Below are 23,131 nucleotides of genomic sequence, written 5' to 3' on the forward strand. Positions count from 1 at the left end.
TCAGTGGTCATATTTGGGCCATAGATGCTTTGCAAATGGCACATCTATGTATGATGCCCAGAGACAGGACAGGGACTCATGACTGATTGGGCAGGCTGCTGCATACTCCACAACCAAAAATACCCAGTAACTGACCCATAGTGAGTTCTGACATTCAGTAGTAAGAACTACTCTTCTGCTTTCAAAAGCATTATTATACTCTCTAAGTTCTTGTTCCGTCTGTCCAAATAGGAGACAAAATATTTCTCAAACGTGTTCAGTTCTATCATTTGTTATGCTCATAAGCCTTTGATAGGAGCAAACTTCATTAGCTCTTGACAAGGTGGCCAAAGCCCCTACGTTAAATCATCCAGAATTAAAAATCTGTTACTTCCGCTGTTGCTGGGCAAGGAGATGCCTTTCTTAAGTAAGGAAGGAAGAAGTGCATGCATGCCCATAAAGGTTGCCATGTCAGCAGAGGATATACAATCAGTGACACTGCTCTTTTTTCATTGTAACTCCTTTTCCAGCAGTGTGGTCATCAGAAGGGGTGGCTGCAGAATGACAATAACCACATAATGAAATGAGAAGAGAAATATTGGCTTGCATTTTTATACCTAGAGAGATGTTACGTTGTACCCCATAGTTCCCCATAAAATCACTGGTGATGTTGAGTAAATTGCTATATTTCACCCTTAAAACATATATGTCATCTTGTACTTTGTGGGTGAAAAGTGGGATATAAATACAGTTAATAAATAATGGCTACTGAAAGGAGTAAACATTCTGCATATGTTAACTGTCCTTATTATAAAATGGCCTTTTAAAGGATTTCACTCCAGCTTCATTGAGGATCTAGAGCTGAAAGGCAATTCAAGGACCTCAGGAAGCTTTGTATGAAGTATTTGTTCTGCAGCTTTTAAAAAGTTTTGTAAGAACTTTGACAAAATGAAATGTTCAACTTGTGAATTTCAGCTTTGAAAAAAATCTGATTTTTTTTAATGAATTCTAACAGGAAGAAACAGAATATGTTGAACTTCTAGCAGCAGAGAAACACCAGGCTGAAGCCCTGAAAAACATGCAGCATCAAAATAAAAGTTTATCCATTCTTGATGAGATTCTTGAAGATGTAAGAAAAGCAGCTGATAGGCTTGAAGAGGAAATAGGAGAGCATGCCTTTGATGACAACAAGTCAGTAAGTTTATCTAGAGAGGGATTTTTATAGCTATTGAGTTCTACTACTTACTATCTTATATAACAATTTATCAAAAGTATTCTTAAGTAGTTTTATGTTATGTTCTCCAGTTAAGTGGCATATTGGCAGAATAAATAAGAAGACTTTCATTTCTTCTAGTTGCAATATAAATTCTAATTTGAAATCCAATGCAATGGGGAGGATTCCAAGACAGCAACTGCAAGTTTTCTTCAGTGGTGAGAGGCGAGAAATACATAGTAGCTTGTATGTAACCCACATAACTGCAGAAATTAAAAGTAGCAAAACTAGAAACTTTTAGAATAAAAAATGGCAATGTAACAGATACACAAGATTGATATCGCTGACCTGGAGGTTATTAAGGCAATACAAACAATTTATAAAAATTGAAATCCTGGTGTTGTAAGAACAGCTTGGATTACTGCAACGCGTTATATGCAGGGCTGCCTCTGAAGACTGTTTGGTAGCTTCAGCTGGTGCAGAATTCAGCAGCTAGGTTGCTCACTGGGGCAAAATGGTTTTAGCATATTAAACCGATCCTGGCTTCTGGGCCCAATTCAAAGTGTTGGGTTTGACCTATAATGCCTTAAACAGCTCAGGACTACAATACTTCAAGGACCATGTTTCCCCATATAAAACCACATTGGAGAGGTACCAATGGACGTTTCTTCAGCCACAATCAGAAGGCTTCCAGGGCCAGATCTCTGCCCACAGAGAGGGAGGTCCACACTGTTCTGTGACCTGAGGATACCTTCTGAGACCATAGGATTGCTTGCTCATTATTATTATTTCCTTTTGAACCCTAAAAACAAAGAAAAAATGGCATAATTAATAGATGACAATAATGAAAAACCTTTGCTTCCTTGATAGGTGAGGGGAGTGAATTTTGAAGCTGTTTTAAGAGTAGAAGAAGATGAAGCAGATACTAAAAGAAATATTTCAAAACGGGTAGTAGAAGATGATTTGGGTCTAAGCATGCTTATTGATTCACAAAACAATCAGTACATACTTACTAAGCCCAGAGACTCTACCATTCCACGTGCGGATCATCATTTTATAAAGGTAATGTATAAAAATAGGGCTGAGCATATTAATAAAACTTAAATTAAAAGTGAGTATTGTCTGTATACTTACATTTCAAAGACAGAAATATAAACAACAATTATGAACATATCAAAGTTATTTGCCAATACCAGTTTGTAATCGTGTTATATCCGGGTGTCAGGAACCTTTTATTGCTGTCATATCTTAAAATACTACTGGGTTTTCCCAAATTAAAAATGCTGGTATTGAAACCTGGCAAAAATGGCAGAAAATAATGAATATTAATTTCCTCTATTTCTGAGAATTAAAAATTGTGACTTTAGGTGCTACATTGGACTGCACTAGCTTATATGATTATCTCAAGATCATTCTTTTATCTGAAATACTGTGAAGCATCTTCTTAGACTTTGACTTGGATGGTTGTTATAGACATTATTCAACCACAAACTTGTGTTTGCCACCAGCAATACCCTCAACAGGATGATAATTGCCATATACAATGTAGCTATTTCATGTAGATATCACTCTGCCTTAACTGAAAGAGACTTCTAGGTAGGCTCCATTATTAAACACGTCAACCTTTTTACAGTCCCATTATATATATATATGAGATGTCTGAGTTCTGGTACTAAAAGTAGTATAAAATACTACTATGATCCCTCCATCTGCTTTTAATGCAGAAAAAATTCTAGGTTGGATCTATGGCTCCAAGTCAAAGCTCTTTCCCATCCCATCACCCTAATTTTTGCAGAAGCTGAGTTTATTTTTGAGTTGCCCTTGACCAGGCATAGGCAACCTCGGCCCTCCAGATTTTTTGGGACTACAATTCCCATCATCCCTGACCACTGGCCCTGTTAGCTAGGGACCATGGGAGTTGTAGTCCAAAAACATCTGGAGGGCCGAGGTTACCTATGCCTCCCCTTGACACTAAAGGCAGCAGGGAGGTCCTTGCTCATATAGGAGCTCCTGCGTATGCAAGAGCTTCCGATCTGAGCTCTGTGCGCCATAACTACAGCAGCTGTTCTTATAGAGCTGTACTGGGTTAGATTTTAGTGACAGCTGGTATAAAAAATGAATGTAGAATTTGTGATCTGATTCCATTCACAGCTATGGGAAAAAAATTAAACCCAAATAAGAATGTGATATGCCCCATGAATGTCATTGCATCCTGGGCTGCTCATCCAGCTCACAAATGAAACGGAATTGTTGTGAAACCAGTACCAACAAAGGGCAATATTAGTAGTGGTTTTTTTCCTAGAGAGAAAGGTGTCGGAATGCACATCCCTCAGCAGAACCCACCTCAGAGATCCTCTTGGGGGTGGAGATCTCCTTCCCAGCCAGAGGCTTGTTGAGGCGGCTCACCTGAGGCAAGGGGAGCTTTCCACACCGCAGCTGACCAGCTTAATGGCCCCCCTCCCCATGCACCTCTCCGGCTCAGCTGAAGTGTGGAGAGGCTTCTGTGCCTCAGCTGACCAGCTTAATGAGCAACCCCCCACCCATATGTCTCTCTGACTAGTGTGAGCCAGAGCAGCTCGGGGCTTGCTCAGCTGAGGCATGGCTTTCCCACACATCAGCTGTTAGCCAGGAGGCTGAAGAGCCTCAGCAAAGCCCTGCTGTGCCTCCAGCTCACAAGGAGACCCTCTCCAGAGCCCTCATATTCAGGCTCTGGGGAGGATGTCCTCATGAGCTGGGGGTGCAGTGAGGCTTTGCTGGTCAAGCCTCTCCCCCAACTTCTGGGGCCCAGCTGAGAGGTGACAGAACGCTGTTCCGTTAGGGGGAAAAGCCTTGAATATTAGTATTAGGAGTTAGCCTGAACAAACGAAAATCAACACTTATAAGGACTAATGACAAAAACACAGTATTTTGTTGTTTTAAAAATGTTGGTATAAGCATTTTCCAACTGATATTAACACCAGCTTTATCTCCATTTCATGTTTCATATGCATAATGAGTGATAGTTTTTTAATCTCTCCCAAGAGGTTTCACTCTCTTGGAGAAAGAGCAGAGGGAAAGCATGTGAGCCCAAGGCTTGCTCCTCGTCCCACTCAACTCCAGGTAGTGTTTCAGGAATGCAGTGTTCCATGAAAAGGCCCAGTGACGATCCATGAAACCTCTTCCTTCCTGGATCAGTAGTATGTTCCCTTGCTTTGCATGTTGACATATGTGTGTGGAACATTTTTATTTTATTTTTGTTTTATTTATTAGGATATTGTCACCATAGGAATGCTATCTTTGCCTTGTGGATGGTTATGTACAACAATAGGATTACCAACTATGTTTGGATACATTATTTGTGGAGTACTCTTGGGACCATCAGGATTAAACAGCATTAAGGTAAGATTTTGGAGAGGTACAATGCTACATAAGCTGATATTAATTTATGCACCAGGGCTACTCCCCCCTCCCAGTCCTGTACAGCCCCAAAATCTGCTCTGGAGAAGTAAGGGAATTAAGGGGTTTATGTATGCTTTCCTTATTGTGGAAGTAAGATGTAAGCAGATACTGTATGTATAGCATGACTGAACTTCTAGTTACTACTTTTGCAGAAGCTGACTATATTTTGAGACAATTAAAAAGACTTACCTGTGGCAACTGAACAAACTTGTGTTTTTCAGTCAATTGTGCAAGTAGAGACATTGGGAGAATTTGGTGTGTTCTACACACTGTTCCTCGTTGGCTTGGAGTTTTCCCCGGAAAGATTAAGAAAGGTATTGCTCCATACAATGTATGTGCATCGGCATTGCAAATAATCCAAGAGAAAAACAGCATTTTGGATTGTTCAAATTTGCATGATTTTTAAAAAAATGTTGCTTGACTAGACATTTTGTTTTAAGAATTTTTTGTTTGTTCTTTTAACACCTCTTTTTAAAAGACTTCTACAGTTTCTGGAGGGTTATTTTTTTGAAAATAAACACGTGTTCTCCTAGAATACAAAGACACAGAGGCCTAGTTCTCACTGAGGTGGCAGATTTGTGTCTGGGTTATACCACTTCAGATGGCACATGTGGGCTCAGATGCTCTTCTGTCCAAATTAAAATCCTTGCACGTGGAAAGCTAGCATGCTGAGGAGAACACTGTGATAGAGCCATAGTCTGAAGTGGGTAGGACTCATATTTAGGGCATGATTGGCCCCCAGGTGCAAAGGCTGCAGCCACCTAGGGACAAAAAACAGAGCTAGAGACTGAGAAAAGAGAGGCTATTGCGACTGCATCATAACTAGGCAAGTCAGAAGAGCAGTAAGGTGGATGCTACAGAAACAGCTCTGAATGGGAAAGTACCTCCAGGGCAGTGCAAGAGTCTTGAAAGTCTGAAAGTGGGATAGGCAGAGTGGGTGGTGTTAACCTGGCAATTTAATATTGCTCTTCTGCCTGGGTTCTCACCGAGGTGGCAAACCTGTTTGTACCATTTTTCTTTCTTCTCAATTACTCCTTTTTACATTCTCTTTCCGCTGACCTTCCAGCTTGCACTCAGCTTTTAATTCTTTCCAAGCTTCTTTGCTAGAGCATAGCTGTGTTCATCACAGCCCCTTTAACACTTCGTTGGGTTGTCATTCCACATCTTGCTTTGCCTCTGGACTCCACTTTGGGAGCTGTGAGCTGAAAGAGTCCATCAAGCTACTATAAATAAATTTTATATGGGAATGCTTGCATGCTAAAGAGTTATTGCCTTACTGACAGCTTATTTACTGTTTGAACACAAGTTAACAATTTACTCAGTAGTGTAGGATTGTTTGTTTTCTGCTTGTAATAATATATATCCTAGCACTTTTTTCAGTTAAACATCGAGGACAAGGGTTGCATTAAGCAGGAGTGAGTTTCCCAGTTCATAATCTATAGCATAATATAATCTATTTGCCGGGGAGGGGGAACTCTTATTTTTTTGGAATTCATATTGTTAAATAGATCCAGAAACAAAGTTTTGGTTGTCTAAAGAACTCTCAGGATCTATATATTCTGAAGGTGTATTGCATAAAAATTTAGCATAATATTTAAAGGATAAATACAGTTGCAATGTTGAAATAGTATTATGCTAATCTAAGTGACCATTATTCTCAAAGGTGTGGAAGATATCATTGCAAGGACCCTGTTACATGACATTCCTGATGATTGCATTTGGCTTGCTGTGGGGACACTTGCTACAAATTAGAGCAACACAGAGCGTTTTCATTGCTACTTGTTTATCATTATCAAGCACACCATTGGTATCCAGATTCCTTGCAGGGAGTGCTCGGGGAGATAAAGAAGGTAGGTGGATCCTTAACCTACTGAATTCTTCCATTTAATTTTAGCCCAGACACATGGGCAAAAAGAACTAACCTTAAAAGGTACTGATGAACTTTTAATTGTCGTAGAAGGGTGCTCTTAACTATCAGTTAACTTCCAGTTAAATAATGAGAGTTTCGCATAGTGATGGTCCTGACCTGAGTTCTTTACCCATTAAGTATTGTATTGATCTTTATTACGGCCATTGGCCCATCACACGACAGTTTCCCATACCAACATAATGTACTTAAACCTCCAAATTTAAAACCGCCAAAACTTACAAACAACAGACAAAAACCAAAGCAAAACAAAAACAAAAGACCAACACCATACATTACGATAAATTTGTAACATAAACATCGCCCTCTGCTCATAAATTAGTAGAAGACATCAATGGTGATATCACCTAATTACAACCTAAAACATAGATCATAGTTTAAAGGGATTATCCGAGCTGCACAGGAGTCCGTTTCTCTTCTTTAGGGATAGGACGCTGATCAAGAATCTGGCAACCATGAGTGATCTTAGGGGGTCATCATCATTTAATAGATATCTCAGTTTGGCTTCATTCGATTACCCATTAAGTTATAGAATCCATTTATTTTTGCCGAATTTTCGGATTGCCCTTCACTTTTCATCATATTCTCCAACCTGGTACCCTCCAAATGTTTTCAACTACAACTTCCATCAACCTTGGTAAGAATGACCAATGGTCAGGAATTGTAGGAGTTGTAGTCCAAAGCGTCTGGAAGGCTAGGTTTGAGATCCAGTGCCTTCCATGCAGTTAATAATTTCTGAAGATTCTATCCCTAGTTTCTCAGCCGATATCTGAGTTAACAAAACTTATCCTGCAGCATATCTAATCACAGCACTCCATAATGCTTTCTGTGCGAGATAAGTTGGTTTCTATGAAATGCAAGCCTCAAGAGACATGTATTGTAATAGACTTCTAGAAAAGCATAGATGCAGGCTTAGATATAATCTACTGAAAATATAAAAGCTTGAGAATAAGACATCTTAATAGAATCCTGTTAATACACCTACACGTGTAGCTTTATATTTTCAATGATATTTTGTCATCTGCCTGGTATGATGAATGGGCTAATTATGGAACTGAATCATGAGTTGCGTACAGCTGTTGCAGATGAGAGCTAGAGGAGTTTTTCTTCCTCTCCCATAATACTACAAACTGAATTGTAGGAGATTCAGGACACCCAACAGGAAACAATAATTTACACAGCACATAGTTAAACTATGGAATTCATTGCCACAAGAGTGTGGATGGTCACCAACTTAGATGGCTTTTAGAGGAAATTAGACAAATTCATGGGGGTTAAGACTATAAATTCCTACTAGTCATGGAGATATGCTACAGCGCCGGACTTAGGGTGGTGTGGGCAGTTCCCCTGCACAGGGCACTGAGCCAAGGGGGCACTAATAATAATAATAATAATAATAATAATAATAATAATAATAATAAATTAATAATTAATAATTAATAATTAATAAAAAACAAATCAATATTTATGCTGGTACCTACTCAAAGTTAGGCCCTGGTCAGGCAGGTGATTGAATTTCTGCAACTATGATGTAGTGCACTTGAGAGCAAAATGGAAGGCAAGAGGGGGGAGGGCACCAAATAAATATTTAGGGAGCCAAATTTTGTCCTTGCTCAGGGCACCATATTACCAAAGTCCACCCCTGTATGCTAACTCCAGGTTCAGAGAAAAGACAGCATGCCTCTGAATGTAAGCTGCTGGGGAACTACTGGATTTGTAAAATTTCCAGGAATTTTGAAGCTGCAAAGAAACCCATACCTTTTAGGGAGTGGGGGTGAGGAATGGACATTTTCAGAAAAAAATGCAATACATTTTAACAGTACTCTTTACATATTGAAAGTCAGTTTGATACTTTAGGAACATAAAATACATTATGCATAGCTTGGTTTACCACAGAAATATGACTGGTATTTTAAAAGAAGATTTTATTCAGACAATAATTACTAATTTGTTTTTTAAAGTCTTTGTTCCAAATGGAGTTACAAGCTGCTCGACTGTAAGGAAGTTCATCTCTATGATTTTGCAAGCTTATGTGGAGCAGGCAAAAATAAGAAGAAAAACCATCAAAATTATTGTGAAACAAATGACTATTCTGAAAACTATTACGTCTTCTCCAGTCCTCCACAGTGTTAAGCAGACATAAAAAGAGCTGAGAAAAAGAGGGGAGGAGGAACAAAACTTACTGAACCCCACGTGAAATTTAGTCTTTATTCTATCAATAAGTTTCAGTTTCTTCATATTTCCCATCATATTTATCATGGACTTCTAAAAACAGAAGGTTTGCCCAAGCTGAAACAAGCTTCTACCCTTCCACATGTCAGTTTATTTCTTGTTTTGGTGTGTTTCAAAACATAGACCAGCTTCTTTCATGTGCTACAGAAGAGGGAGGAATCTGAAGTCGGTAAGAGACAAGAGATGTCAGAGGCTGTACAGTGGACACTCGGGTTGCAAACATGATCCATGTGGGATGCAAATTCACAACCCGCATCTGCGCATGTGCGGGTTGCGATTCAGTGCTTCTGAGCGTGCGCAAAGCGCGATTTAGCGCTTCTGTGCGTGCGTGACTGCCAAAACCCAGAAGTAACCCGTTCTGGTACTTCCATGTTTCGGCAGTCTGCAACCCGTAAAAACGCAATCTGAAGCGGCTATAACCCGAGGTATGACTGTATTGTGTATAGGTCTTGCCACTATGTTGCAGGAAGGTTACACTTGGCAGAATCCCAGGTGCTCTGTCGAATATGTTGGCCCACTAGGTTCTGTACTCTGCAGAAAGAAAGCTTTCCTCATCAGACCCTAATTGTGCTGCTTGTTTTGTAATGGAGTCAAACACAGAAGCAGTGCGGTCATCACCTACATTTCTGCCCTTGAATCTTGGATCCAGCAGATATGCAGCAGCATAAATTGCATGGCAACAAAATTATGTTGGAACTTGGCTTGTATTTTTATTGTACTGGCTTGTATTTTGGGGCTCAAAATGACCTTCCCATTGATTTGCCATTCAATAATAGATATTCTGAAAGTCATGCCTTCTTGCGCACATTTTCTTAGACACTCATTTTATTTTTCTTTCTGTAATACTTTCACATGTATGACTTCGGTCCAAATAGATATTATCTAACAAGTTCATGATAAGTGGCAAATCATTATCAAGGAAACGGACGCTATTAATACTGTATTGCAGTTCTTGAACATATTTAACATCTGTCTCTCTTTTTTTTAATCTCCCAGGAGATATTGATTACAGCAGTGTTCTGCTTGCAATGTTGGTTATGCAGGATGTACAGCTTGGCTTGTTTATAGCTGTTATGCCAACTCTTATTCAAGCGGGTGTTGGCACACATTCCAGGTAACAAAGTTCATTTGTTTGCTTTTATTCATTACATTTTTAGCCAGCCTTTTCTCTAAGGATTTCAGGACTGCGTCCGTGGTATGTTTATTTTCCTTCATGCTGCATGTCTCTTAAAGTGTGAATGCAATGAAGTGTTTGATCATACATACTGTTGACATATGGTACCTAATTACTGGCTTTCCATGCTGCAGTTCAGAGGTGCAAATGAACTGGAACTGTAAATACATTGGAGTTTCTGTGTCAACTTTCTTTTCATTAGTCTGGCTCTTCTACCTTCAAACTGCTCTTTGAATTTCACTGAGTTTGATCTGTAAGTTCCTGAAGAGGGTACTGGCCAATAAATTGGTGCATGCTATCAATTGTACATGCATAGGGCTTAAATCTTAAATACATCCTAATACTATTTATATTGTGTCTCAGATGTCAATTTAATTAGGTTATTAATATTTTTCGTAGCTCATTTAGTAGCTCATTTTTAGTAGCAGTTTTGAATGGTTCAGTATATCAGCTGGATCAAAATGGTGTCCGGTGGTATCCAAATATAGACCAAATTCAACATGGGAACTGTCATGCTGAATTGGGCAACAGTAACTTCAGTGACGTCCAAACTGGTGCAATTTATACAGTTCATCCTGACATCTGGATTCTAAACGGCACGTGACAGTATCCAAATGCAGGCCAAAGCACACTCCTCATTCTCTGGAACCATTATGCCAAAGTGGGCAGTGATATTTTCCTATCCTTTGGCACTGGTGCAGTGTGGAACATTTTGGTTCATCATCTTGATTCAAAATGGTGGCCAGTGCTAAACATAGACAAAAAACTGGCTCCTCCTCCTCAGGAACTTCCACATGATATCTCAAGAGGCATTCAAATGCTTAGAGGGCAAACAGACACAACACTTTCAAAAATATTTATTAGATAAGGCTCAACTTTTATTCTAGCTTAAATATTCCCCAAGTCTGCTTTTTTTTTAAAAAAAAAAAGACCAGGTGTGGCTAACCTGTGGTTCTCCAGATGCTGTTAGACTCCAACTTCCATTAGACCCCTTCAGTGTGGCCAGTGATTAGGAATGATGGGAGTTGTACTCTAACATTTGCAGGAATTGCGGGTTAGCAAATTGTAAATGACAGATACAGATTTATGCACACATTTTCCTGTTTAACAAGAAAAATCATTTTAAGAGGGCTTTTAGAATGACACTGAACGTGACTTTTTCTTCTTTTTCCCTAGCACCATCAAGGAAATACTGAGAATATTGATGCTGATTGGACAAATTCTCTTTTCTTTGGCTGCTGTCTTGCTTATATGTCTTGTTTTAAAGACTTATCTAATAGGACCATACTACCGCAAGTTGCATACGGAAAGCAAAGGAAATAAGGAAATTCTAGTTCTGGGAATATCTGCTTTTATGTTCCTTATGTTAATGGTAATTTTCCCAAATATTTCTTTATTTTTAACTTGCATGTGATATGGTGATATATTAATTTTGAAAATAACTCCAGGAGAAAATGTAGATTTCATTCATGGAAGCTGGCTTCATAGGTGAATATGTAAATTACATAAAAAATTTATGTCAACAAATTTAATAACCAATTTAATAACCAGTTTTAAAGGAATATTGGAGCAGTCAGAAAGCTGGCTGCTCATAAAAATGCTTGTGCATAGCTTAAAATGCTTATGCGTACATAGTTCCTTCATTGTATAGCTGAAGTTCCACCCATATAGCTGCCATTATTGCAGACATCATGGCCTGCCATGTCTGAGTCAAAATCTGTTATCTGGGTTGTCTTTGGGAAGTTATGTCAACTTGATGAGAAGGAGATTCATTAAATCTCCTGGTCCCCCCCCCCCCCCCAGTGTTGGCTGGTACCCATTTGGGCCAGTAGGACAGATGACAGGGAGGTCAACAGCAGGTGGCGCTAGAGCCAATGACAGGCAGAGCCAACTTATTTTCTGTTGGGTTTTACAGCTAAGACTAAGGAGGAGGAAGCTGATAAGCAGTGCTACCTCTCCTTCCTGGATTGGCTATAAGAAGCCAGGCAAGTGGGGTTGGAAGGTAACTGCAGGGTAGAAGAGAAGAGCCAAATGTTAACTGATTCCATGTAGACTAGTCCTTCCATGCAACCAGGCAGATTGAAGAAATGCGTGAGGAAGAGGCATAGAAAGGTACAGAATATAAGCAAATACTTTGATGCTTTGACTGGATCTTATGTTCATTTTTACTCTTCAGTTATTTGACATGCATTAGATCAGAAGGTGTATCTAATCATTTTGCATTGCCTTTGGCCTCCCTTTCTTAGAAAATTATTGTTCTCTCTGAATTCATAACATATTGTCCATTTAGACAGTTACATCATGCATCTGAGAAAGTGCATTGTTGCTCAGGAAAGCACATGCCACAATAAACTAGCCTTTTAGATGCAGGAAGACTCTTTGTCCTTGCTGCTACAGATTTACACAGCAACCTCTCTGTAATATAAAACAAGCTCAGTGCGGGATGCAAGTCTGTGCTTCTGAGCATGAGCAAAGCGCAATTTAGCGCTTTTGCGCATGTGTGACCACCGAAACCCGGAAGTAACCCGTTCCGGTACTTCCGGGTTTCGGTGGTCCTTAACCCGAAAAAACGCAACCTGAAGCGTCTGTAACCTGAGGTATGACTACATTTCTTAAAATCAAGTGTGCATGGCCACTTGCAGTTAGATCATTGCATTGCCATCCTAAATCATTAATATGGTAAGTTTCCTTTGTTTGTATTTAATGAGAGGCGCTAGTGTGACTAGTTTGGATTTCAAGTGGATTTACTACAGTGAAATTGTGTTTAGGAACTGGGCTAACAGGTAATCAAGGATGGTAGAGACCATTTTATAACTCACAAAAAGATTACAATTTTAGAAGTCTTAAAATTGCTTATTTCCTCTATCTTTAATTATTGAAATTATAGTGCTTTCATTAAATAAGGATAGTGTTCTAAAAGATCTGCATGTAATATTTAATTTTTAAGCAAGGTGGTTAATGAAAAGTTAATTAATAGACACAAAATAGTAATAAAAATCTTTTCCACCCCCTAACAGATCACAGAGCTATTGGATGTTTCAATGGAATTGGGATGTTTTCTAGCAGGAGCACTTATATCTTCTCAGGGTCATATGGTTACTGAAGAAATTATGTCCTGTATTGAACCAATACGTGACTTTCTTGCCATCATATTCTTTGCATCTATAGGTAACTTATTACAAAAACATATAAAAATGATTATTATTTTTACCAGCATAGCAGCCAGAGGGAAAGGAATGTACATTTGTAATAACTAGGATAAATTTCAATTGCATTGTGCTTGTGAAGCCTATTGGCATCAACTGGTGATGGTGTGAAGGCACAGAATGTTTATGAGTATACTAACTATTCAGGTAGACAAAACTATTGGACTAGACTCCGAAGAACTATGGATCTTCCAAAGTCATTAGGCTTATTCTTGATCTGTAACCACCATGATACATGACAAACTACCTATGAAATTAAAGTGACTTTCAAGCAGTTTGTGATATAGCATGTGGAACTGTATAAAAAGAAAAGGAATTGAAGAGCTGGATTGATAAAAGTTCCTTATGTGAACCTAAGTAGCTCTTTATGTCCCAGAGTGTTTGCAGTTCACATTCTCTGAGGGAAAGGGGAGTTGTCAGTTTGTAACTGAACTGAAATATCACACAGCTCAGGGACTGGAAAGAAGTCCCAATAGTTACAGGAGCGAAGGTGACACGGTATCTAGGAGCAAGGTAGATCAAGAAATTGGAACCTATGTAACATCCCTCAAATCAGCTTCTATACCTGAGGACTGGAAAGTGGCCAATGCACCACCAATTTTTAAAAAGGGCGATCTTGGAAATTTGGGCTGGTTAGCTTTATGCATGTCCCAGGAAAACTTGTGGAAAGTATTCTTAAATATATAATGGCCAAGTAGATAAAAGAGCAAGTTGTTGCTAAAGCAAAACCAGCACGGCTTATGCAAGGGTACACCCCATCCCATTAACCTATTACTTAGAGTGTCAACAAGTATATAGACATATATGATCCAGTTGCCAGAGTGCATCTGAACTTTTAAAATGCTTTTGGCAAGGTACTGTACCTCATGAAAGACTCCTGAGTAAGCTTAGCAGTCATTGACTAAAAGGCAAGGTCCTCTTGTGGCTCAGGAACTGGTTAAATAACAGGAAGCAGAGAGTACGAATATATGGATAGTTGTCCTGATTGACGAATGTGGGAAGTGGAGTCCTCCCAAGGATCTGTATTGGGCCATGTTCACAAGCAATGTAGAGTTAGAGGTGAGCAGTGAGGTGGGCAAGTTTGCTGATGATTCAACACTGTTTGGGGTCGGTTCAAAGGGATTGTGAAATGCTTCAAAGGGATCTCTTTAATGAGTGAATGGGTGGTAAAATGGCAAATGCAGTTCAATATAAACAAGTGTGCAGTGATGCATGTAGGGGCAAAAATATCTTAATTTCACATATGCGCTCGTGAGGTCTGTGCTGGCAGTAACTGACCAAAAGTGAGATCTTGGGTCACAGTTGACCCACAGCTCAGTGAAGATAGTCACCTAGTAACATCACTGACAGGATTTTTTTTTTTTACCTAATTCAGGAACAACCAGCTAGTAAGCATCACTACTATGCTTTAGAGACAGCATCTACAGCAGACTCTGTAGGCTGAAATACTGCATCTGGTGGATGGTACTTCCACCTGAATTATGCAACCTCTCTAATATCGTGGGTAAAATGAAAACATCTAAAATATTATTCTTTAATATGGCATGCTTAACTCAGCAACAAGCTTTAAGAAAGATTCCTGTCAGTATTTCATCACTGTGCTCTTTTATAAATATTGCAATGTTTAGAAAAAAGTCACAATAGCTGTAAGATGCTTCTTTTTCTCTTGCAGGCCTTCATGTTTTCCCTACATTTGTAATATATGAACTCACAGTCTTGCTGTTCCTTACATTTTCAGTGGTAATAATGAAGGTATATATATATATTCAGTACTTTAGAATAAAATTGAATGAGGTTGATATTTTGTATTATGTTACTATGGTGACTGCAACCCCACTCCCTGCAACTGGTATTCTGTGGCTTAAGAATGCTAGATGATGATTTTTTCCCCACAAGAACCTAACCACAGGTTTCTATTTTACAATGCAATCCTATCCATGTCTACTCAAAAGTCCTAATGAATTCAGTGGGGTTTACTCCCAGTTTTGTCAAATTAGGACTGCAGCCTTGGCTCTGGTTCAGGCTGCTGAATGCAGATTGTGAGAATGCAGTAGTAATTTATTAATCATTACTACAGTGGTACCTCGTGTTATGTACCTAATCCGTTCCGGAGATCCGTTCGTAACCGGAAACCTCTCATAACATGAGGTGCGCTTTCACTAATGGCACCTCCCGCTGCCACCACGCTGCCAGAGTACGACTTCCGCTTGCATTCCGGGGCAAAGTTCGCAACAAGGGGCATCTACTTCCGGGTTAGCGGAGTGCGTATCCCAAAGCATTTCGTAAGGGGGGGGGGCAGTACGTAACACGAGGTACCACTGTATCTGTATTAGTCAAAGAAACAACAACAGTAAGATACCAATGTGAGATATATAGGCTGAAATTCTATATTAAACAATATAATATTTAAAATGTTATCAGATTCAGTTATCAGAACAATTGCCCAACTACAGAAGATTACTCAGATAAAATGTCAGCAATGACAGCAGGAAAATTAGCAACTAAAAGTCTGGGAACAGAGAAATATATTCACGTAGTACTGAAAATATATCTGTATCGGTGCCAGGCAAGCCTCCCTAATATATTATGTTTAATATATTGTTTTGATCTCTAATGTTAGTATAAAGCCCTAGATTGGCTTAAAATCTAGAGAACAAAGAGAAGCTATATTTAATCCCATCAGAAGTGTACAAACTGCTGAAAGAATTGCAACTCACAAGCCAGTAAGCTTTTTCTCTTATTTCATATACATTTGAAGAGGGTTTTTTTTACCAGACGGAAACTTTTCCAGAACTATAAAATTTAAGCAGGCATTCTGAGTTAAAGCCCATGTTTATTGGAATTAATGAGAAAGAATTGTGTCCAGTTTTTCAGGAGTTGTTCCACTTAAGCAATAACTTTCTTATGAAGTCTTCACTACTGTTGCCACCAGCATTGCAAAAAGCTTCTCCTGGAAGCTGGAATGTGGTGCAGGAGTTGCAGTGGAATGGGAAAATTTGTTTGGAATCTCCCCAGTTTTCACTAATTCCCCTGCACCACATTCCTGGTCTCACCTGTGGGACGCCTTGCCCCTCAGCAGAGGCTCTGGAAGGCACAGTGTGTCTGCAGTGGGAAAAAAGGACAGCCTTATTGTGTGAGCAGCTTTCTCATTGTTACAAAGCTGAGATACAACCCTAAACACTTTAAATTTAATCTAGTATGCTGTGTAAAGATCACCTAGATTACAATCTGACCTGTTCTGTTCTGCTAATCAGTATAAACTAGATAACTGTGGTTAATTAAATAACTTCTTAACCTTATTTTATTTTAAGCAACATAAACTTTCCTGTTTTTTCCACTGCATTGTTAAAAACACTCTCTCTCAGTTTTTCCTGGCAGTGCTTGTCCTTTCTATGATTCTTCCAAAGAGCAGTCAGTACATCAAATGGATTGTATCTGCAGGCTTGGCTCAAGTCAGTGAATTTTCCTTTGTCTTGGGAAGCAGAGCACGCAGAGCGGGTATAATTTCTCGAGAGGTAAGCTATGACATCATAAAGCCATATCATGGAGAGCCAGGCTGGTGGTGTGGCACCAGACTTAGGGGTGAGGAGAGACCACAGTTCAAATCTCCACACAGCCATAAAGCCATTTCACACTTTGAAGCATGTAATAAAACCATATGGTAAAATGGTCAACTTAAGGGATGTTGAGACTGGGTGCTATATACGCAGTTGTCGGTAGTTTCTTTAAGCTTTTTTCCCTTTTTAAACAGAAACAGCTTTGGAGTCTTAATGCTTCATTAGTAGAAGAAAGGGAGGGGGAAGAGCTGGTTAACGTTTTGCCTCCATTCTATTTCCTTTTCAAATCCACCCAGCTGCTTTCCCCCTTGCAAAATAGTGGCCTGCATTCCCCACCCATGGGTAGAAACAAAAACTTCAGAAGGGAGAAGAGATTCTAGTTCCTGCATTTGTTTTACCTTGCAACCTCCCAAGGCGGTTTGGGGGTTCATTCGTCTTTAATGGGAAATTTGCACAAAAGTTGCATTAGGCCATGTCAAATACATGTATTCCAAAAGCTGGACTCCACCAGCCTCAATTCTAGTAGCATTTTAGCTGTAGATTGACAAATATTAAAGGGCATGTTGGATGGGTAATAAAGGAATAAGGAGGTTGCCATAAAATGCTGCTTGTTGCATATTGAGCTTGGTTGTGCTATCTTCCAAGTCCTGGTAATAGAGCAATAATGACAATCCTTTTAAGCATTGTGTGGTGATCTACTTGTGGGGTTGAATAAGTATCTGCTGCATAAGTGGAGTGGTAGGTTACGTTGTCTATAGTGGTAGGTTACTATTGTCTTAGTTACCTTCATGCTGTAGCATCAGAAGCAGCCTAATGTTTCTGTGAGTGAGACGCCTAAGGATGGGTCCCAGATAGATGAAGAGGACTGCTGAGATCTTAAGAGTTTTCATTCTGAGGTCCGTAAGCAACCTCTGGTAAATGAAACTATATTAATAATGCTGGCAGATAATGGGCAACCCAGTGGAGCAGTTTCAGAGCCACTTGATAAAAAAGGGATTAAAAAAATATAGAGCGAAGACTGTCAGATGGCCTGTTACACTTCATTACTCCAGTAATATTTACTTCTTCACTTGATCTCTCAAACTCTTTTGTTGATGTTGATCTGTCTGTGCGTTTGGGTAGGTAAAGATGTCATGGCTCCTCCAGATGGAACTTTTATGACCTGCCAGTTCTGAGTATTATTTTAGTACAAGAAAAATTTCCACCCATTTAAGTGATGCCTTTGAAAAGTATTGTGGCAAAATTATTCAAAGGCTACAACATGGCAAATGTCATGATTTTGAAAAAAAAATGGATTAAGACTATCACAAGTGTGCAAATATAATTACGTCATATAATGTACTTTGCATGCACAGGAGCATGGCTGGGAAAGACCTTTGCCCAAGACCCTAGCCTAGAGCCACTGTCAGAATAGAAGACACTGGCCTTGGTGGAAGGATCTCTTTGAATACTTTAGTGGGTTTCTGCTAAGATTGTTTTTCTTCACAGAAATAACACATTTTGCTTCCCAATTTTTAGGTCTACCTCCTTATATTGAGTGTGACTACTCTAAGCCAATTGCTCGCACCAGCACTCTGGAGAGCTGCTATTATGAAATGCGTACCAAGACCTGAAAGACGATTAATTTCCTAAAGTTACTTAGTACAAATATTTCATGAAGAAAGCATCCTTATAATCAACAAATGCAGAATTTCCCACACTACATAGCCTGAATTTGGGAGGAAGATCCTGTGTGTCCGCCCCCACAAAAAAGCTTTATTTCTTTTACAAAAAGTCTGCAATTCCAATAACTGACTGGTGTGCCTTTTTGTGAGAATCAGGCAGAATCCTGCACTGCACAAGAAAGACACTAATCACACAACGGGATTTCACCAACCTTTCTTTCCCCCTATGCTCCACCCCAATCATTCCTGGAGCAGATTTTGAGGTACACAGGGGCCTGCGGGAGAGGAAAGTGAAGTCCCATAGTGTGAGCAGAAGTCTATTCCACTTGCACATGTGTGGTGCTGGATACAACCTGTTATTTACAGTCAGTGTAGTAAGTTTAATTAACATTTATAGTGCCTGTGGCACTGTTAAAGAACTATGTCATAAGTTAGTATCCAAATCTAACGGCCACAGTATATATATATATATATTTTCAGTGCTATACAAACTTTAATTTTTTTCATTCAAATATAAGCTTGAAAACTACTACAGCTATCAAAGGACTGAAAGTTAATATGCCTAAATTTACACTTAATTGATGCATTTTAAATAATGTAGTTATTTGTAACATTGATCTGTCTCACATTTTTTTGACAAAAATGTTTGTTGTGATCAGAAATGACTTTTTAGTATGAATAGCAAGAATTTATTGTGTTGATCATGTTAATAGTTCAAAACCAAAACATAGACATTGAAACTAAATTAAAACTATTTTTGGAAGATATATTTAGGTTTGTGTTGCTTCACTGGATAAATCATCTTCTATATAGCAAGAAGGAAAAACTCAGAATCTAGTCACATTGAATAAATACCAGAAAGTCCATGTCTTTAATTCTTATAGACACATACTAAATGGTGAACTATTCCACCTTATTTGATTCCAAGTCTAATATTTAAAATGTGATTCTTTAACAATCTCTGTGGTATTCTATATGTAGCTATAGTGGCTCTGAGCAGGTTCCAAAAATCCATACTTTGTTGCTGCATGTGCTGTGTGGCCAGTGGTGTAGCAAAGTCAGGTGGTACCCGGTGCGGAAAATTTGTGTCCCCCCAACTGAAATTATTAAAAGAAGGCAAAATAAGGTACTTACCGTTGCAAGTTTTATTTTCTGGTTTATTTACCTAACATTGTGAGCATAAGCACTTAAAACCTTCTTTCCTAACTTTATTCTCTGCAAATTTTGAAATCACATCATCAAAATCAATTCCTTTCACTACTTTTGGCGGAAAGAAACACCCCCTGTGATTTAGTTGGCTTTTAACCACTGTCCTAGAACCTACTAATGCCCAGAGAGATAAAGATGTCTGTCCCCTTGCTCACAACCTGTGCAGAAGGTGGCCTGGGCGGCGGGCCAGCTTCCTCCTCCTCCTCCTCCTCCTCTTCCTCTCCAGCCCCAGGTTTGCTTTTGTGCTGCTCTGCTGCTCACCAGGGCTTCCCTCCTGCTCTGTCTGCTACATACCTCATTGAGGGAGTCCCCAAAACTGTCGAGTGTAGACAAGGGAGCTCTGTGACGAAGATCACGGCAACTGCGGATGAAGAGGGAGAAGTAATTTGTGTGCCATATAACAGCTCTTTCCAAAATATAAAAACCAGTATCATGAACATTAAAATGCAAAAGACAAGCAATTAAAAAACACAACCAAACATTAAAACTCAAGGCACCCATAACTGAAACAATATAACATCGGCATAGCTAGCTGCTCAGGTGCCCGGTGCAAGGCTTGCATCCTGTGGAAGGGGGGGCGCTGCGTGGAGCCTCTCCGCCGCCTCCCCCTCAGCTCTAGGGTAGCTGAGGGAGAGGCGGTGGGCAGACACAAGCCCCACGCTGCCGTTTCAGGCAGCATTGAGCTTGCAAGCACCCAAACCACCACATCACTCCCAGGAGAACAGTGTGGTTCAGGCGCGCTGCAGGCCCCGCAATAAGTGCCAGCCCCTGCAGTGTGGCGCCCAGTGCCAGCCGCATTTCGTTACGTTAGTTGATGCAATTAAAAAGTTTTGTGAGCCCAATTTAATTGTCTTTTTTAACTCCGCTTTTTGCCATGTTGCCACCCCCTCAATGATGACACCCTGGGTACCCCACACCCTCCCTTTCTCTGCCACTGCAACAGAATAAAATAAGGACTTCATGGAGAAGCAATATCTGTTGGGTTGTAGATCCTCTTCTCAGGTTGTACTTGTGCATATAAAACCATGCATCCTGAAGACAACCACGGTCTCCACTGACCTTCATTCCAAGGAAACTGAACCTGCGTCTGCAACTGGAACCCTTCACATTCACATCTTTGCATTTATTTGTGGATGTGTGGAAACCATAACTGAAGCAAGAAGTGAAATCATTCTCCATTTTTTTGACCTTATAATAACTTATATTATTAGTTCTCACTCCTGAATGTGGAGCGATGGCTTGTGTTTCCATTTAAATTTCATTCCTTATTCCTAAATCTATGGATACCGGGGATCCTGCTTGGGGGTTCCCCCTTTGGGCATCTCGCTGGCCACAGTGAGAACAGGATTCTGGACTAGGTGGGCCATTGGCCTGGGTGTCCGTTTTGTTACTTTTTGAAATATGGCAACCCTATTTAAGGGCCCACCGCCTCAAATTTATGCGCCTCTTCCAGGCCACTCCTGGAGGGGCCCCTCTTCCTCTTCCATTTCCTGAAGCTGTGGGATAAAAACAAAACAAAAATAGCAACACAAGAAATATGAAGGACAGAGCAGGCCAAGATGTCCTCAGAGGATCTCTATTTCCTAAATAACTCGTAGGAAAGATCTGCCTAGTCCAGCCTCATGTTTCTCACATTATATAACCTCTTCCCTCCTCATTCCTCTTTCCTTTTGTGTTGCATCTTTCAGTTTGACAGGCTGAGGGCAGGGGAAGTGTATTGCATTTTACTGAGCTGCAAGCTGCTCTGGGAGCCTTTTTACTGAAGAGGGGGGTAGAAGTGATTATCGTGGTAGTATTAATTAATAAATTAATATAACCGTGGGGAGGGGGAGAGGTCGCCTTTGAAAGGCCTCCAGCTGCCTTCCATTCTGCAGTTGATATGCCGCCTCCCCTTCTGCCAATCACGCCTTAGGCCGCTGCCACCTACCCATTCAGGACTGAGCAAATCTGTACACTGGGGTCTCGGGGTCTCCTCCTTGCCTTTGCCTTCCTCCTCCAGGGGGCTACCTGGCTCTTCCTTTGACTTGTCCTCCTTGCCAGCCACTTTGTTGCTGGGATCTCTGTCCTCAGAGGATGACTGTTGGCATGGACAGGATGGAGGAACCAGCCCAGAGGTGGTGGCAGTGGTGGTGGGGAGAGGGGAGATAGACAGCAGCCCAAAATGAGACAGGCAGGAACCCAGAAGCCAAACTCTCCTGCCCGCTTTGAACCACTTTCCAGGGAAGCCCTAAAGCCCTGGCGCCATGGGGGGCTGGTCCACCAGGACGAGTGGGGCAGCAAGCACAGCACATTAACTCTCAAAGAACCCAGAATTGAAACAACAGAAGAGCAGCATAACTAGCTGCTCGGGTGCCCAGTGCATTTTGGGGGTCCTGCGGGCGGGGGGCGCTGCATGGAGCCTCTCCGCCGCCTCCCCCTCAGCTGTAGGGTGGCTGAGGGAGAGGCAGTGGGCAGACGCAAGCCCCATGCTTCTGTTTCAGGCAGCACCAAGCCTGCAGACATCCAAGCCACCACATCACTCCCAGGAGAGACGCGTGGCTCGGGTGCACTTACCCCATGGTAAGTGCTGGCCCCCGCCATGTGGTGCCCAGTGCCAGCCGCGTTTGTTGACTGAACTAAAAAGTTTCATGAGCCCAATTTTATTATATTTTTAAACTCGTATTTTTGTCATTTTGCCACCCCCCTCAGTGATGACACCTGGGGCGGCCCCCAACCCCCGCACCCCCTTCCTTTGCCACTGCAACAGAATAAAAGAAGGACTCAAAACTCCCTTAGCAATTTCCTGTTGGTCCCCTCACCATTTTCCCAGACATTAATCTTCAGACTTTGCTGATTGTCACTCCCGCTTTCTCGCTGTCTAATATGTCGTGATTTTTAAAATAAAATAAGCCCCCCGTTTTTCCGATTCTGTCGCAGCTAAGCCACCCAAAGGCTGTTGAGCCAAGGCTGGGTTGGCCTCAACTGCCAAGTGAGGTTGGGATTCTGAGCTGATGTCACAGACAGGTTCCGATCAGTCCATATCCTGTAAAGGGGGGGGACCTGTTTTCCCTTAGGGTGACCGCTTAACACACCACCCAAGAGAAAAAGGAGAAAAGTGGATAAATCTTTTAGTTCTGTAGCAAGAAAGAATGAGTGCCAGGAGTTTTGTTTCCCCTGCCCTCCTCCATTGCAACACATGTTATTTATGTAATAGCAAGGGGGCTAACATCCTTCTGTCTAATTTGTAGGATGTCCTGTTAAGCCCATCCTAACCTTAAAACTGGTATGGGAATAAAGATAATTAAGATCAGTAATCTCTTGTCAATATTTGTAGCATGAGGTACTATTATTAGCTCAAATGAAACATACATTGAAGGGGCGGCTGACCCCCTCCCCCACCCATCTTCTTTGTACAGTATTTGCTTTACCACTTAGCTGATGTATACTGTAGTTGCTTTGGACAACTGTCCACCCACTTTCAAAATAGTTTGTTCCCTTCCCCACCCCATGTAAGTGAACCATCTCTGTTCTCTCATGTCCAAGTATGTCTCGT

General features: G+C 40.6%; 1 protein-coding gene and 1 long non-coding RNA gene across 11 annotated transcripts in view; one reads left to right on the forward strand and one right to left on the reverse strand.

Annotated features, from left to right (window-relative positions):
• TMCO3 (transmembrane and coiled-coil domains 3) overlaps positions 1-19,157 on the forward strand; it is a 22,875-nt gene extending 3,718 nt beyond the window's left edge. For 3 of the 7 annotated variants that reach the window (XM_083610674.1, XM_083610675.1, XM_083610676.1), the window contains exons 3-13: positions 995-1,174; positions 2,063-2,254; positions 4,442-4,570; positions 4,852-4,944; positions 6,294-6,480; positions 9,786-9,903; positions 11,140-11,335; positions 12,981-13,131; positions 14,842-14,921; positions 16,535-16,684; positions 18,245-19,157. In XM_083610674.1, the coding sequence (XP_083466800.1) occupies positions 995-1,174; positions 2,063-2,254; positions 4,442-4,570; positions 4,852-4,944; positions 6,294-6,480; positions 9,786-9,903; positions 11,140-11,335; positions 12,981-13,131; positions 14,842-14,921; positions 16,535-16,684; positions 18,245-18,358 (1,590 nt within the window). In that variant the 3' untranslated portion in view covers positions 18,359-19,157. Of the gene's footprint in view, positions 1-994; positions 1,175-2,062; positions 2,255-4,441; positions 4,571-4,851; positions 4,945-6,293; positions 6,481-9,785; positions 9,904-11,139; positions 11,336-12,980; positions 13,132-14,841; positions 15,223-15,405 lie in introns of all 7 variants that reach the window. The other 4 variants (XM_083610672.1, XM_083610673.1, XR_014547224.1 and 1 more) reach the window with 3 other exon arrangements.
• Positions 648-22,936, reverse strand: LOC310761271. Of its 4 annotated transcripts, XR_014547290.1 has the most exons (5): positions 22,398-22,936; positions 21,527-21,676; positions 20,887-21,095; positions 19,894-19,960; positions 4,956-5,832 (listed from the first exon to the last, which is right to left on the reverse strand). It is a non-coding gene; the product is annotated as an uncharacterized lncRNA (long non-coding RNA). The 4 variants fall into 4 exon arrangements; XR_014547289.1 differs by lacking the exons at positions 21,527-21,676; positions 22,398-22,936 and adding an exon at positions 648-1,994 and having other exon boundaries at positions 5,690-5,832; positions 20,887-21,401; XR_014547291.1 differs by lacking the exons at positions 20,887-21,095; positions 21,527-21,676 and having other exon boundaries at positions 22,398-22,932.
• Between the last annotated feature and the right edge of the window lie 195 nt (positions 22,937-23,131).

This window comes from Podarcis filfolensis (genome assembly GCF_964270895.1).
Source record: "Podarcis filfolensis genome assembly, chromosome: 4".
Taxonomy (NCBI): Eukaryota; Metazoa; Chordata; class Lepidosauria; order Squamata; family Lacertidae; genus Podarcis; species Podarcis filfolensis.